The 14,370-nt window shown below is 31.6% G+C and overlaps 2 protein-coding genes across 5 annotated transcripts in view; one reads left to right on the top strand and one right to left on the bottom strand.

Moving 5' to 3' along the window:
- The window catches only part of LOC145293237 (uncharacterized), a 284,727-nt gene that overhangs the window by 32,971 nt on the left and 237,386 nt on the right, over positions 1–14,370 (bottom strand). The gene's annotated exons all lie outside the window — the stretch shown is intronic.
- Positions 3,585–13,363, top strand: LOC145293238 (uncharacterized). Of its 2 annotated transcripts, none has more exons than XM_080139808.1 (5): positions 3,585–3,761; positions 6,918–7,040; positions 7,771–7,936; positions 9,760–9,889; positions 12,143–13,363. In XM_080139808.1, the coding sequence occupies exons 1-5, from the start codon at positions 3,689–3,691 to the stop codon at positions 13,337–13,339; spliced, it is 1,689 nt and encodes a 562-aa protein (XP_079995934.1). In that variant the 5' UTR covers positions 3,585–3,688; the 3' UTR covers positions 13,340–13,363. The 2 variants fall into 2 exon arrangements, with proteins under 2 accessions (XP_079995934.1, XP_079995936.1); XM_080139810.1 differs by lacking the exon at positions 3,585–3,761 and adding an exon at positions 4,929–4,998.

A 14,370-nucleotide genomic window follows, 5' to 3' on the forward strand; every position in this document is an offset into this window, starting at 1 on the left:
CTGCCAGGTACGTTCATGTGAAATTTTATAAAAATTGGTCCATCCGTTTTTGAATCCATAGGAAACGAACATACAGAGACAAAGTTCTTTTTAGTAGATATTAGCGAATTTTGCTAAACTGACCAAAAATTTTCAATTTTCAGAAAATAATTACCTCCTTTGTTACAATTTGAACAGTTTTTGGTTTTTTTAAGCAAAGCTCAATTTTCGCTAAATTGTATTCGAAAACTATTTTCATTAATTTTCCACCTTTTTTTTTGTTTTGTTATTTTTTAGCTATTTTCATTGTGACATGACAAGTAGATATCATTAGTTTTACTTGAAATTCAATATTTCGATTTTTTAATTTTGATATTATAACGAAGAAGCACAGCAACAAAATTCGGGGGGGGGGGGTGTTCATGCGCGCGCTTGCGCGTACAACAGGGGTCATCACTTTATAACAAAGAATTACATTGCTTGATATCTGGAAAACTAATTATTTGCGGAAAATTTAAATGCGATATTTGTTTTCAGCACACCAGAAAACAAGTTTTTTAGGGTAGGTTTTGTGTTGGTCTACCAGGTCACAATTACCCAGTTTACGTAAAAAATGTGTTCATTTTACGTTGACCCCCACCAGTGCCACCACCTCAAAAAAAAAGAAAAAAAAAAAAAAGAAAAGAAAGTCATAAAACGGATGCTCATTTTACGTTAAATTAATAAAGAAAAGTGATCCCCCACCTTTTCAAACTTTCATATTTTGGAAACTACTCATAACAACTCTGCAAAGGGGCTATACCGGTGATAGCACAGCGTGACCCCCATCTTTCCCTGAACTCAGAATGAGACTGGATTTTCGGACTCAATGTACTTTAACCTAGTTAAAGCTCCATCCATGTATTAATAGGCTTCTCAAATAACATTGCAGTGCAGCAGTTGCAGCACGGTTCGTAAACTGCAGAAATAAAATACACTAATTTAATTAAGATAAGATTTTAATAGGAACCATATTCAAGTTTAAAGCTGAAGATAATCAAGAATTTGCTTTAGTCAAGTCAGGAAGGATCTGATAATCTTACAAACAAAAACAAACAAAAAAGAAAGGGATTTTTTGTGTGTAAATATTAGAATTAGTTTTTTTTTTTTTTTTTTTTTTTGTATCTAAAAATTAGAAACGTTATTTTGAACTTTTCAGTTTTTAAGATTTCTGGATTTCAGACTTCGCGTACATTCAAATTGTTTTATGTTTTTTAGTTTAAAGAATAAAGACGGTTAATTTTAAAAATGTAAGCTTAGCTATTTTTTTTTTTTTATTGGGTACTTCATTTTCCAGTTAAGTAAACACAAAACAATCGAATAATTCAACAGCCGTTTTTTATTCTTTGTTTATTATAGAAGGTTAGGAAAGTAATTGGTGCTTGTGCATTTTAGCCACCACGCTATTTTTTAATATTTTTTTCCCCAGGTTAAATTAAAGCTTCACGATAACTTTTTTTTTTTTTTAAATTAAATTAGGCGGAAGCACAGAATAGTTACAAAACAGCTCCCTATATTAAGAATGGCTTTCAAAATAACGTTATTTCAGCGCGGTGGCAAAAGTGCACAAGTACCAAATGATTTTCAATTTGATCATATCGACACTTATTGTGGCAATTAAAAGTAAAGAAAGTAGCAGTCACGGAATGAAGATGGAATATTCCCCAAATCGCGTAATTTGTTCAAGTATTTTTTTTTACGATTACGTGAGTCGAGTCGTACTGTTTTCATTGGCCATGATAAATTTCGAGGACATAAAAAAGACAGAATTCAAATCGAACTGTCGAGGTGAAAAATTAGCCTTATCTTCAATCCAGTTTAGTAAGACGGACCTGAACGAGCTCCCCCTCCCCTGCCGTAAAATGAATTCTTTATTATTTCTGCGGATTATCGTCGATAACAGATTTTACTCTCATATTCAGGTGAGCCAGTAGTAAAATAGGAAAAAATCGTAAATTTTGATTTTCTTAGTTTTAAATAAAACTACTTGATCGATTTTACGTAATTTTTGGAATATGACATCTTCATTCTGTGACCGGTGGTACGTACATTATACAGACTTGTATTTTTACTTTTAATTGCCGCCGTAAGTGTCAATCTGAATAAGTACCTTCAATTTTTAGATGTAATGATCGATTTATTTTGATTTGTTCATTTACAAAAAAAATGAAACACGACCCCCCCCTTTTTTTTAGGTGGAAAACGGTTTTTTCTAGGAGTCGAGGTTTCTTGAATATATATTAAAAAAAACCAAAAAAAAAAAAAACCCTACTTTTTAACATTATGGAAGCAATAAGCATTTAGTTTAGTGTAAAGTTCATCTTTATTTTTTTTTTTTCATTTTAACGTAGGGAGGGGGATGCGATTTTTTCTTTTCATGTTGTAGGTTATTTTCACGTGAGTGCTAATAAACAAATATATGTGTGTAAATAGATATTCAGATCGATCGAAATATCTGAAATAAAAAATGTTAAAAGAATAGGAACAAAATTATTTTTCGTATTTTTTTTTTTTTTTTTTTTAACCGTTGGTATTTCAAAATTTCTTGATACCCTACTAAACTTCCGGCAGTGTTTCCGATCGATTTAAAGGCCTCCCATATCTTCCCCAGTATATGAAGCAAATATTTTAAGTAAAAAAAAAACAAACATAATATAAAAATAAAGAATCTAAGAAAAAAAAAGTTATGAAGAAAATTAACGATTAATGATATATTTTTAAAGCGAAAACAAACAAAAACAATTACTGCAATACTACGACCAAAGTTAGATCGTGTCGTGTATGTACATTCTCTAGAGATACTACTGGATTTCTAAAATAAACTTCAACCAAAAGCTTCATTTACGAGTTTATAGCAAGAAAGACTTAAATAATACTTTTGTTTTTATTAATATTGAAGTTTAAAAAAAAAAAAAAATCGCTAAATTACTGTAAGAAATTTAAAACATATTGACTCTCTCTCGCTACAGGTAAATATAAATATATATAGCTTTACGGTTAGTTAAAATAAATCAAAATTATGTTAACGTAAAACCCTGATATTTATCCCTATTCCTTACCTTGCCCAAAAATTTCCCCTTATCATAACGCTTGCCGGTGGTTGAGTCAACAATAACATCAGGGATTTCATGCGTAGATACAGGTTTCGAAGACATTTTTCGCTGATTTTTTTTTCTCGATAAAACCTGAACAAGATCAGACTTGTCAACTAATTTTTAAATCTTGCGGTTCGCAAAAAACAACGAATCTGATTGGCTGACGCATGCTAACTTATTTTTAAATTGTTGTCTACTCTCGAATCAAAAGCGACCAAAAAGTAAATATTAAAAAAGAAAAGCGAACATAGTATGGAAAGAAAAAATCTAAGAAAACAATTCAAAGTTATTAAGAAAAATACCGATTATTGATAATTATTATTATTATTATTTTTATTTATTATTTTTTAAAAATAAAATATTTTTATTACTTAAAAACAATGATTACTGCAATAAATTATGTTAACGTAACTCAAGTCGTTAGAGAGTAAGCAGGCAGTTTCAAGTACGAATATTCTAATTGGTGGAGTTTTTTTTCGTCAGCAGCCAATCAGCAAGATGCTTACGTCTGTAAGTTAGGCAGTCAGTAGTCGAGTCTTTCAGAATTTCCGCTAAACTTTGTGGGAGCCATCAAAATGAGTATGTTAGCTGAAGGGCGTAAAAAAGTGAAATATTCTATAAATCCTCGCGGGACAACTTGGTCGAACGGTAAGATTGATTTTTTTTTTTTTTTTTACTATTAAAGTGATAAAATATCTTTTTTTTATTACGATCGCTTTGTTTTCTTACACTTCAACGTAACTTCTAGAATTTAGTTTATATGATAACACGTGTTGTAGAAATAAATACTTGTCATCGGCTATAACGTTGAACGCACCACTAATTGACATATAAGCATTAAAGTAAAGCGGATGTTCAATAACGAAACCGATTACCGGTATAGCCTGAAAACCTCTACGAGATAGCCAATCTTCCATTTCATTGCTTAATTCTTTCTTTATTTTTTTATTTATTTTATTTTATTTATTTTTTTTAAATATATAACCAAGAATAGGAAAAAGGAAGGAACTGTTGACTATTTATAATTCCTAGTCTGTCTGTTAGTAAAGAAAATTCTCTTCTGGATCAGGTTTCGTTTTTCTTAAAATATATCGTCTGCTCCTAAACTGCTAGATCGTTAACTTTTCTGCCAACAAAGTTAAAGGTAGCAGTTATCACTTTTCTTCGCCAACATTTCTTTTCGAATGCTCCTGTTTACCATCTGCCTACGCACGAAGACAGACGCAAGGTCGTTTTTGATGTAGGGAGAGGATCCAGTTTCGCCTAAAAAGTGGTAAACAGAAATACCCGTCGTAGAGTCCCGTCGGCACATCCTCTCACAAATGAACCCTCACGGAACAAGTAATACCCACCTCCTCCCCAAAGTAGGGAAGGTAATTCACGGAAGAATGCCCTCACCCTCTCTGAGACCTAACAGATACTGTATTTTGATACTAGCTCAAAAATCGGAAATTAATGGTATAGCAAAATCCGTATTCACTTCTCTCCCCACAAGGGCAAAGTTGGTAAGTTTTTAATGTGGACAAAATCCAGCTCCTCAAAAAAAAAAAAAAAAGTCCCTCTGTGTAGGCTACAAAAAATGTCTCTGCTTAAAATTTCTCAGCCTTTAACTGAAGGCAAAACAGACTGCACTTTAAGCTATTTATTTTATTTTTCCAGTCTGATAGCTTATGCTATCAGACTGGAAACAATACACTTTCGATTTTTATAAACAAGCTAGCTAAGAAAGAACGATAACTCTTGTTTAAAATTATCTAGCTAAAGAACACTGTTATGACTTTGAGTTATCGTTCTTCTCTAGCTAGCCTAAGTGCTGTTGAAGGGTGTGGCCGAACCAACGAAGGCGTCTAGCAAGGAGAAATTTTTGGAGAGAGTGGATCTTACAGTGAGTGTGAATTGTATTTCCATGAAGGAGAATCTGCCAGTATCTTATCTCTACAAAGCCACCATTTTGTATTTAGTTCTCTCCCACTGCAAGAACTGTGACACCAGGGTCGAAAAGTGGGATTGAGAAGTCAGCAAAGGGGAGGGCACTCTGACCTGCAAAAAGTGCCTAGGCAGCCCCGTCGGTATTAAGTGGTGAGGGCGCCTTAGGCGATTAGCAATAAACTAACCTCTTCTCAAAGAGAGAAGACAAAGCCTGGAAAAGTGAACCTTCTAGAACTGCACAGAACTTAACACCCACCACAAAATTAACAGGGACCAGGTCATTACAGGTATGGTCTAATCTTTGCTGATTTTGGGGGCCCGTTTGTTCCTACATAGTATTATTGCCATATCTGAGCTACTGCACCAACCACTACTCTCCCTCTTGAATAGGGTCCAAAAAAAAGAGCCTCTAACTTAATCGGAACCATGCCGTCCATGAAGCTCCAGCCCCTGTCCCATCACCGTATTATTGTGCCCCTGTGATTGTTTTACAAATATTTCAACAGAATGTGCTCTGACGAACTTGCTGCACTTATGCCTTGTCGTCATAAATATTTCTGACCAAGTCGCAAAAACCCACTCCTTTACTTTAGAGATCTTCAGATGCTTGAAAGTTTTCTATTTTAAATCGCTTCTGTCTTAGAACTGCATGCATTTAGAATTCCATTCCTGTTCCCCCTCAACTGTATCAACATGCAGAAATTTAAATATAACCTGAACAAACATCTTGCTGCGCACAACTCTGAACTTAGAATACCCCATAAATCTGACCCCTAATTCTCAGTGGCTATCTCTTGTCTTTGTGGGGAATAAAATAACACTGGGCAACTCTCAAAAAGAGTGCAGGGCATCTGTTTCTATTTTTATATGCATTATGGTACGTAAAATCCATTTCTGGCATTTTCTTGTTGAATTAGATGCAGTTATTTTTCAAAATTATCACTTTCGTGAATTTTACAGAGAATCTTAGTGATGTGAGTGATATGAGCATGGCGGAAGATTTCATCAGGATATTTCAGTGATGGAGAAACGTTTTAAAAGGAAAATGGAAGCCTGGCATGTTGGTAGATTTCTGCTGGAATATAAAAGAAAGGATGATGATGCTCAGCACAAGAAGGTTAAGGGGACAAATGTTGTTTAAACTGACAATTCTTGTGTTATTCATTCATAAATAATAAAATATGATTTATAGTACATAAAAAACTTATCTAGAGAAATAAACATCAGATTTGATATCAGGATATTTTTCTTACACTGAAATAGGTCTTATATAGCATGTACTTTTTTTTATTTTTTACATGAAATTTAATGCAGTTTTATTAGACATAGGAACATGAAATTGTCCTGATGAAGATTTTGAGTGAAACTGTGTGAACTAATATAGATTTAAAACTGAATATTAGGTTGTAAAGAGAGATAAGGTAACGGTGATGGCAAAAATATGCGGATAACCCTCTGTTGACAGGCGGGCTTTCTCTCTGTAACTCCTCTCTCTTACCCCCTGAAACAATTTGTTTCCATTATCATTGCATAAGTCAGAATTTTCATTGTTTCATTTGATTTTTGTCATTCTACGTCACAAGTCACAATCTGTAACTCTTTGCTTAGAAACCATTGTATTTGTTCTGCTTGCTATTTTTGGAAAACTCTGTATTGCCTGGCTCCATTATCCAACCTTACAAAACTGGTCCAACCATCTACGAATGTGCAGAGAGAATCATACAATACAGCAGTGCAGGCGCATGACCACATGCTTCAAATGCATACAAAGAAGATCAAAATTTGATAAATTGCATGCTTCTAGTTTTCTAGTTTAAATTTTAGAAATAAATCTAGTTCATAGTTTATTTTCGTCTTTTTATTTTTATCTTCCAGATGAGGATAAGTTTGGGCAGAAACTTATGGAAAAGTTTGGTTGGCAGAAGGGCAAAGGTCTTGGAGTAAATGAAGATGGCCGTGTGGAACATGTTAAAGCCAGCGGAAAGAATAACACGAAAGGTAAGATTTTATAAAAAAAAAAAAATTCTAATTTTTGTTTTAAAACGGCGCTTCTACACTATTGGGATGAAATTTCAGAAATCGTAATACTGAATTTCACATGAAAACAATGGTATCTACGCATTCCTCGTATTTTTAAGATGATTATATCGAAAAATTATGAAAATTGACAAGATAGAAAATTTATTTATTAAAGAAAATAAAATAGAATTCGACGAAAACGATTGTAAGACAGTTCAAAAGGGAAGTAATTTTCTGTTTTGATTTAAACAAGATGGTGGCAAATTTTCACCTGCTAACACAAAGTTATTTTTTTTAATAATTCAGTAAAATTCAGGTAATTTCGACTACATGATTTGGAAGCTACCATTGTAATTTATTAGAATTGACAAAAAATCAGTTGAAACCATTTTTTATTTATTTATTTTTTTTTTAAAGTTTTTTTATCTAAAAACTTCATTTGTCAACTACAAAATCTCGTTCCAATTCTGTAGAAGCACCTTTAAAACTTTGGGATGAGGATTGATTATTTGGTTTATTTGGACTAGTGTTCTCATTTTAGAGCGTTATTTTCAAATAGAACGAATAATACGAATTCTAATTCTCATCATCAAATAACTTTGGCAGACTTTAGATGGTTAAACTTTTTTTAAATTAAAAAAATTTTTTTTTTTAGATGAACCGGTCCTTAAAATGCAATTTTAATCAATTTTTCATTCTTTGTTTATAGGGTTTGGTTTTAAAAGAACGGACAGTAATAACTGGATTTGTCATCAGGATGATTTCAACTCTTTGCTTAGCGCATTGAATGCCAACCATGGCCGAAGTGATCAAGATGACACAGAAAAAGTTATTAGCTTAGAAGAGAAATCTAAAGCCGCTAAAAAAAGAGTGCAGTAAGTACGTTGCCTTATTCCTCTTCATATGTGCGGCATATTTTGCTACACCACTTGGTTCGACTCGTTACCTATTTGTATTAATAAAAAAATTGGTGCTTCTTCGTTATAATAGCGAAAATCGAAATATAGAATTTCAAGTAAAACTAATCAGTACTTGTTTAGTTTAATCAAGACATAAAAAAAGTAAAATATTGAAAAAAAAAAAAAAAAAAAATTGTATGTACCCATTATGGAATTAAGTTCTCATGAAAAAAAATTTCACTTAATTTGATCAAGTTTTTTTTTTTTTTTTTTTTTATAGAGGAAAATCAAATTTTAACAGATCAATCATATCCCGGCTATTTTGTTCATTTCAGGGACGAGGAGAAATGGATACCAAGGGAGATAACTCCATCATCGCTTAAAGTTTGTCAAAATTTGACAAGATTATTTTGAAACATAGGCAGAAAAAATACCTAGATAAATATTTTAGCTTTTTTTTTTTTAAAAAATGTATTTTACAGTTTCTTTCCTTTTTAATCTGTTTTTTTTTTTAATTTTGTTCTTTGTTAATCCTTTTTTCATTTAAAGGCCCTCTCTCCTCGTCTGGCAAATAATTTTGTAAAAAAACAAAAAATATTGTTATTGAGTATTCATCACTCATAGCAGGATTTAAACCTGTGCTAAATAACTGAATATACTTATAAGGGCTGAGTCAAATAATCTGTCTGTTAAAAACTTTGCCAATTAATGTCCTTTTTTAGTGTATATATTGGATTAGAAGTAGTTTTGCTTTTGTACTGAAAATAGAATGGTTGATATTTGAATATAGCAACAATAATAATTTATGTTCGCTATGATCTTGAAAACGGTTTTTATGTTGGTAAGTATTTCTTCAGGTTGACAAAACTGGAAATTTCATAAAAAAATTCTGTAATATCATTGGCGACCAAGATTATATTTGCAGTCAAAAAAGTGCTTGTTTTAATCTAATTTTGAATCGTTTATTTGTGTGGCTCACTGAATAGCTTTGATACTGTTAAAGAGTCTAACTGGATGATAGATATTTATCCCAATAGGCATGGTCTTTAATTTTCCTCGTTTGGGATGATTATAAATGTATATGACAAAGATATATACTATCTTTACATTAGAACCTATTGAGATAATAGAAAGTTCAGTACACTAGTTGGAGCAATAAAAAGAAAAATTAATGATGCAAATAAAAATTGAATAAATTACAATGTTAATCCATCAATAATTCAAACAAGGAATTATATTAAAGAAAAATCTTCAACATGGATTTTCAAAGATTTTTGCTAACCAATGATACTTTTTCTAATGTTTATTCTCTGAAAAGAGCCTATTTTTGAAATTCTATGAGTTAAGGATTTTTCTTTATTATAATTGCTTGTTTGAATTATTGATGGATTAATAAATATTGTAACTGATGTAATTTTATTTTTAATTTTTTTTGTCATATATATGAGATTGTTAATACAGACAAACATTCAATATTTTTTCTCTTAAGAAAATTACATTAATATAACATTTATATAATACATGCATATATATATATATAATTTTTTATATACATACATCTAATTTTTATATATATATATATAATTTTTTCTCTTACATTAATATAACATTAGACAGAATTTTTTTAATGCCCATCGATTAAAAAAAAATTTTTTTATTTTATTTATTTATTTATTTTTTTTTTAATGAATTCCTTTGTTAAAATTTAAAAAATCCAAATAAAATTTTGTAAATTTATATAGAAAAATTTCTCTTTGTAAAGTTTAATAAAAAAAAAAATTATTTCATTCTTTAATTAGTTATCACAAGCATGCGAAAGGAAAAGATCTGTCTCAACGCAGTTCTGAAGATTTAGACTGTATTTTTGGTCGGAAGAAATCAAGACAATCTCAAGTGAAAGAACCTTCACCAGATGTTCAAGACAAAAATGTGAGTTGAATTCCGTAACTTTTTGGTTTCTTGTTTGCTTAAATATCTGAATGAACATAAGTTGTCCAATGGATAGCTTTTCATCTAATTTTCATCTAGGAGGTTGTTACGTATTTATTTTAATTATTATAATTAATCTTTTCTTAATTTTATTATATCCAGTATTTGAAATTGGTGTATTCTGATCAAATCACTTGAATTTTTAGTTTATACAAAGATTCAGGAACGAAGTAGGCATCTTCTAGATCTTTCAAGATTTGTTATAATGCTTAAGGATTTCTATTAATCACTTTAAAATGCTTTTCTTTATAAAAATAAAACTGCTTGATCAATTTGTGATTTTTGAAATATATTTTCTTTCTGTCACGGATATGTGCATCATACAGACTTTTTTCCTTATTGGTTTTTAATATAAGGGAATTCTGGATAAGCACCATCGAAACGGTCAACAAATTATAGGCATTAAGGGTGACAATAATCTGATGTTCAAGTTTTAATACATTTTGAAAATTAAGTTTAACAAACACTGACTTTACAATTATTCAAAGCGTGTATACATCTTTTATTTATAAAAATTTTCTTATTGAAATCATTTCTAACAAGGCATGAAGCCACTTTAAAGAACTAACAAGAAGTAAAGATGATTATTGTAAAGACAGGAGATGCCTATTGGCCTTAATCTTAAAAAGACCAAGGCTATAGGTAGAAAAAAAAAGGTGGTCAGCAAGAAGAGTTTCACAACCTTGCCGTTCTTAGGAAGACAATGAGATATCAAAACAGCGAATTGATGGAGGCCATTAGACTAATGAGTTGAATGAGCTCGAAGACAGGAAGCAGGGATAGATCAGACAATTCTGAAGAACATCTGCCATAAGTCTTTATAGAAAAGACTGAGACTAGCAACACAATGTCAGAGAGAGAGAGTGCAGAGTAGGAGAAACTGTAGGGCCAATCACATTACATAGGATCAAATTTTCATTAAACACCCCAAACTTGAGAACTGAAAATGGTGCACATTTCATTTGACACTCTATATTCAAAATACTTTCTTGCAAAGTAAACATGCCCCGATTGTATTTTGAAAAATTAAGTTTTTATTTGAACAATTCATTAACTTATTTTACAAAATAAAAAATATTTTTAGAAAAATGATGTGCTTATTTAGTATTGGGCATAAGTAAAAATTTCATTCCAAGTAAAAACAATTTGAGATACTTGCATAGCATGCAAATACCGCACCATAAATTAGGAAAAATTATCAAGTATAATTAAAAAAAAAAAGTTATATTGTATGTATCCGTTTTGGACTGAAGTTCTCTGAAAAGAAATTTCACTTAATTTGATTGATTTTTTTTTTTTTTTTTTTTTTTTTTACACAGCGGAAAAACATGTTTTTATGACAGTGCACTCAAGGTAGCCATGTTTGGATCTTTAGAACACACCACTGGGAGATAACTCGGTTTAAAGCACCAAAACTCCCTCTCCATGTTAAATCATAGCTTTTTTTACTAACAATTAAAACATGCCGACCTTTTGATTGGTATCATAACAAATTGTTTTTTCACTGTAAAAAAACCCCAAAAAAAACCAAAAACTACTGAATTTTTTTTTTTTTTTTGAGAACTTCATTCCAAACAGATTTGTACAATATAAATTTTTTTCAATATTTTCATTTTTTAATGCCTTGATTAAACTGTACAAGTACCTAATTAAAAATAAAAATCGGTTTTCGTATTTTGCTAATCTACCATTCATAATTATTGGTTAAATGAGATTGACTTATCTCCCTTAGATTTATAGGTATTTGCGCTCCTATAATAGTTTTTTTTTTTTTTTTTTTTTTTTTTATTAAAATTTTACTTAGTAATTTTTTTCCTTATTTTTGATGTAGAGACCCATTTTCGTCTGATACATAAGTATATCAAAGTTTTCCAGTTTATTTATTTGGAAATGTGATTTTCATTTGTGTTGCTATCTGTATAAGTGTTGCTATCTGTATAAGTGTTGCTATCTGTATAAGTGTCAAAAATGTTAAAGTAGACTATATATGTAGTTTTAATTAAAAATTAACTTTCATTTTTCACTTTATTTTGAATAAACTGTATTAAAATAAATGTCCTTTGTACTAATTTGGGGTGCTAGATGAAAACTTGGGCCCCAAAATATTTTTCATGGTAAAATGTTGAATCGTAAAAATTTGATTTGGGTCTAATCTGTATGACGTGAACGTTTTTTCTTTTTGTCTATTATTAGGTTGCTAGTCCCACCGAAGAGACCACCCATGGCATACAGACCATACAAAGTAACCAAAGTGTTCAGGAATACTTTGCTATGAAGATGGCCAAACTGAAGGTTAAGAAAAACAGCGATGGACAACAGTCGTGCTTGTCTGATGCTCTACCGAAAGAGGAAATGGAACCTGATCAGTGTGCCGAGGGTCTTGTATCAAATGAAACCTCTGTGGCAGATTCAGAAGCCGTGGGTGGTGATGAAAAAAACATGGAGAAGAGCAAGAAGAAGAAAAAAAAGAAATCGAAGGAGAAAGAAAGGGAGAAGGAGAACAAAGATGACCGTTATTGTTCAACATTACGAACTGAAGAGAAAGGAAAGACTGACAGTAATGATGATAATAGTGGGGAAAATTGTGATGAAAACTTGTCAAAAAAAACGAAAAAGTCAAAAAAAAAGAAACGGTCGAAAGAGTGCATTGATGATGAGGTTGAAGAAACCTCGCAGAATGTTGTGAAAGATGGAATTTTGGTCGCAGAAGATGCCGAAATGGCTACCGGTAAAATAAACTCTATAAGCAAATCCTCCAAAAAGAAACTTGACAAGAAAAACAAAGTTAAAATTAGTCCCTCGGATAGTAATGTAGTGGAGGGCAGTACGAGTCTAGAAAATTCTGCGTTTTTTGAGAAAGACCCTCAAGACTCTATGAACACCGACTTGGTAGATATGGATTCTAGGATTTCAAAAAAGGCGATGTCTTCCATTGATAAAGAAGCAGCAATTGTTGAAAATGAAACGATGTCAAAGCCTAAAAAGAATAAAAAGAGGAAGAAAAACGTGATCGAGGAGAATGACATTGATAAATCGGTGACCTTTGACGTGGAAAACAGCAATAGTAATAACGGTAATGTGGATGATAACAATGACGAAGAAGCATCACCTCCAAAGAAAAAGAAGAAATCTTCTAAGAAATCCAAATCTGAAGAATCTCTGGATACCCAAACTGCTGACGGCTCGATAGGTGATGAGACAAAGGTACATGTTAAAGAAATTGACTCTGCAGAAGCTAAAACATCCTCTATAACGAACTCGCCTCAAGTGCCAAGGAATAGACATGACGTTAAAAGAAGTATGGACGCTATAAACACGGCCACAAAACAATTCCAAAAAGTTGGCGCAAATATAGATACGATTTATGGCTATGGGTACATTAAGCAATAAAAATAAAAATATTTTATAAAGTGATTCTTTTATTGTTTTATTTTTATTTTTTATATTTTAATTGATTCATGGTTTAGAGTAGAGGAAACATTTTATCGACTTATGATTTTTATTTCATTTTTATGTCTTACAAAAATTGGTGCATCTTTGTTATTAGAATGAAAATCGAAATCTTCAAAGTAAAACCAATGGTATTTAATTGTCATGTCACAGTAATGAACATATCCCAAAATTATGAAAAACGATAAGGTAAAAAATCAATTATTAATGACAAGTTTTCGATCACAAACGGCCCTAGAATTCTTATCGGTGGGTTTTGGGAATTGTGTGTGTGTGTGTGTGTGCGCGCGTGCGCGCGTGCGCGCGCGCGCGTTTTTTTAGTGACGGGGGAGAGAAAATAGATTTATGGGCCATAGAGAAATGTTAACTTTTCTTGCATGAAGCTCCTATTAGGAGTTTAAAAAAAAAAAACAAACTAAAAAAAAAAATTCAATTTTCATTTTCTGTAATATAACTATGTATGGCATAATCCCAGTTCTCATTAAATCACTGAAGTTAAGCAACGTTGAGCCTGGTCAGTACCAGATGGGTGACCATTTTCGAATATCAGGTGCTGTATGTAAGAGGACGTTGACACTTCCATGCAAGAACTGGAAAAATCCAATGTCATCATCTCCGTAAACCAGAATGTACACATGATTGGGGATCACTTGTGAATTGAATATTTCCTTGACACTTTCTCCTACGAGGGAAGTCTGTTTAACCTGCCTTGGATCAATGTTGCTGGCGTAAAGCATAATTTCAGTACTGTTTTTAGTGGGAGCAGGTTATCTCAATATTCCATAAGAATCTTTCACTTAGTAATACAAGCACCAAAATTGGCACAAATGACATTCAGAACATACATTTTAAGAAAAAAATGTTAGCCATCAGAAAATTTAAGATGGCTTCCAGTTTTCAAGATGGTTGGAGAAGCAAACCCGACAAATTTCAATTTTGGTGCTTGTATCACCAAGTGAAAGATTGTTTCA

This window comes from Euprymna scolopes, chromosome 14, assembly GCF_053919585.1.
Source record: "Euprymna scolopes isolate OS-2025 chromosome 14, ASM5391958v1, whole genome shotgun sequence".
NCBI classification, from domain to species: Eukaryota; Metazoa; Mollusca; class Cephalopoda; order Sepiida; family Sepiolidae; genus Euprymna; species Euprymna scolopes.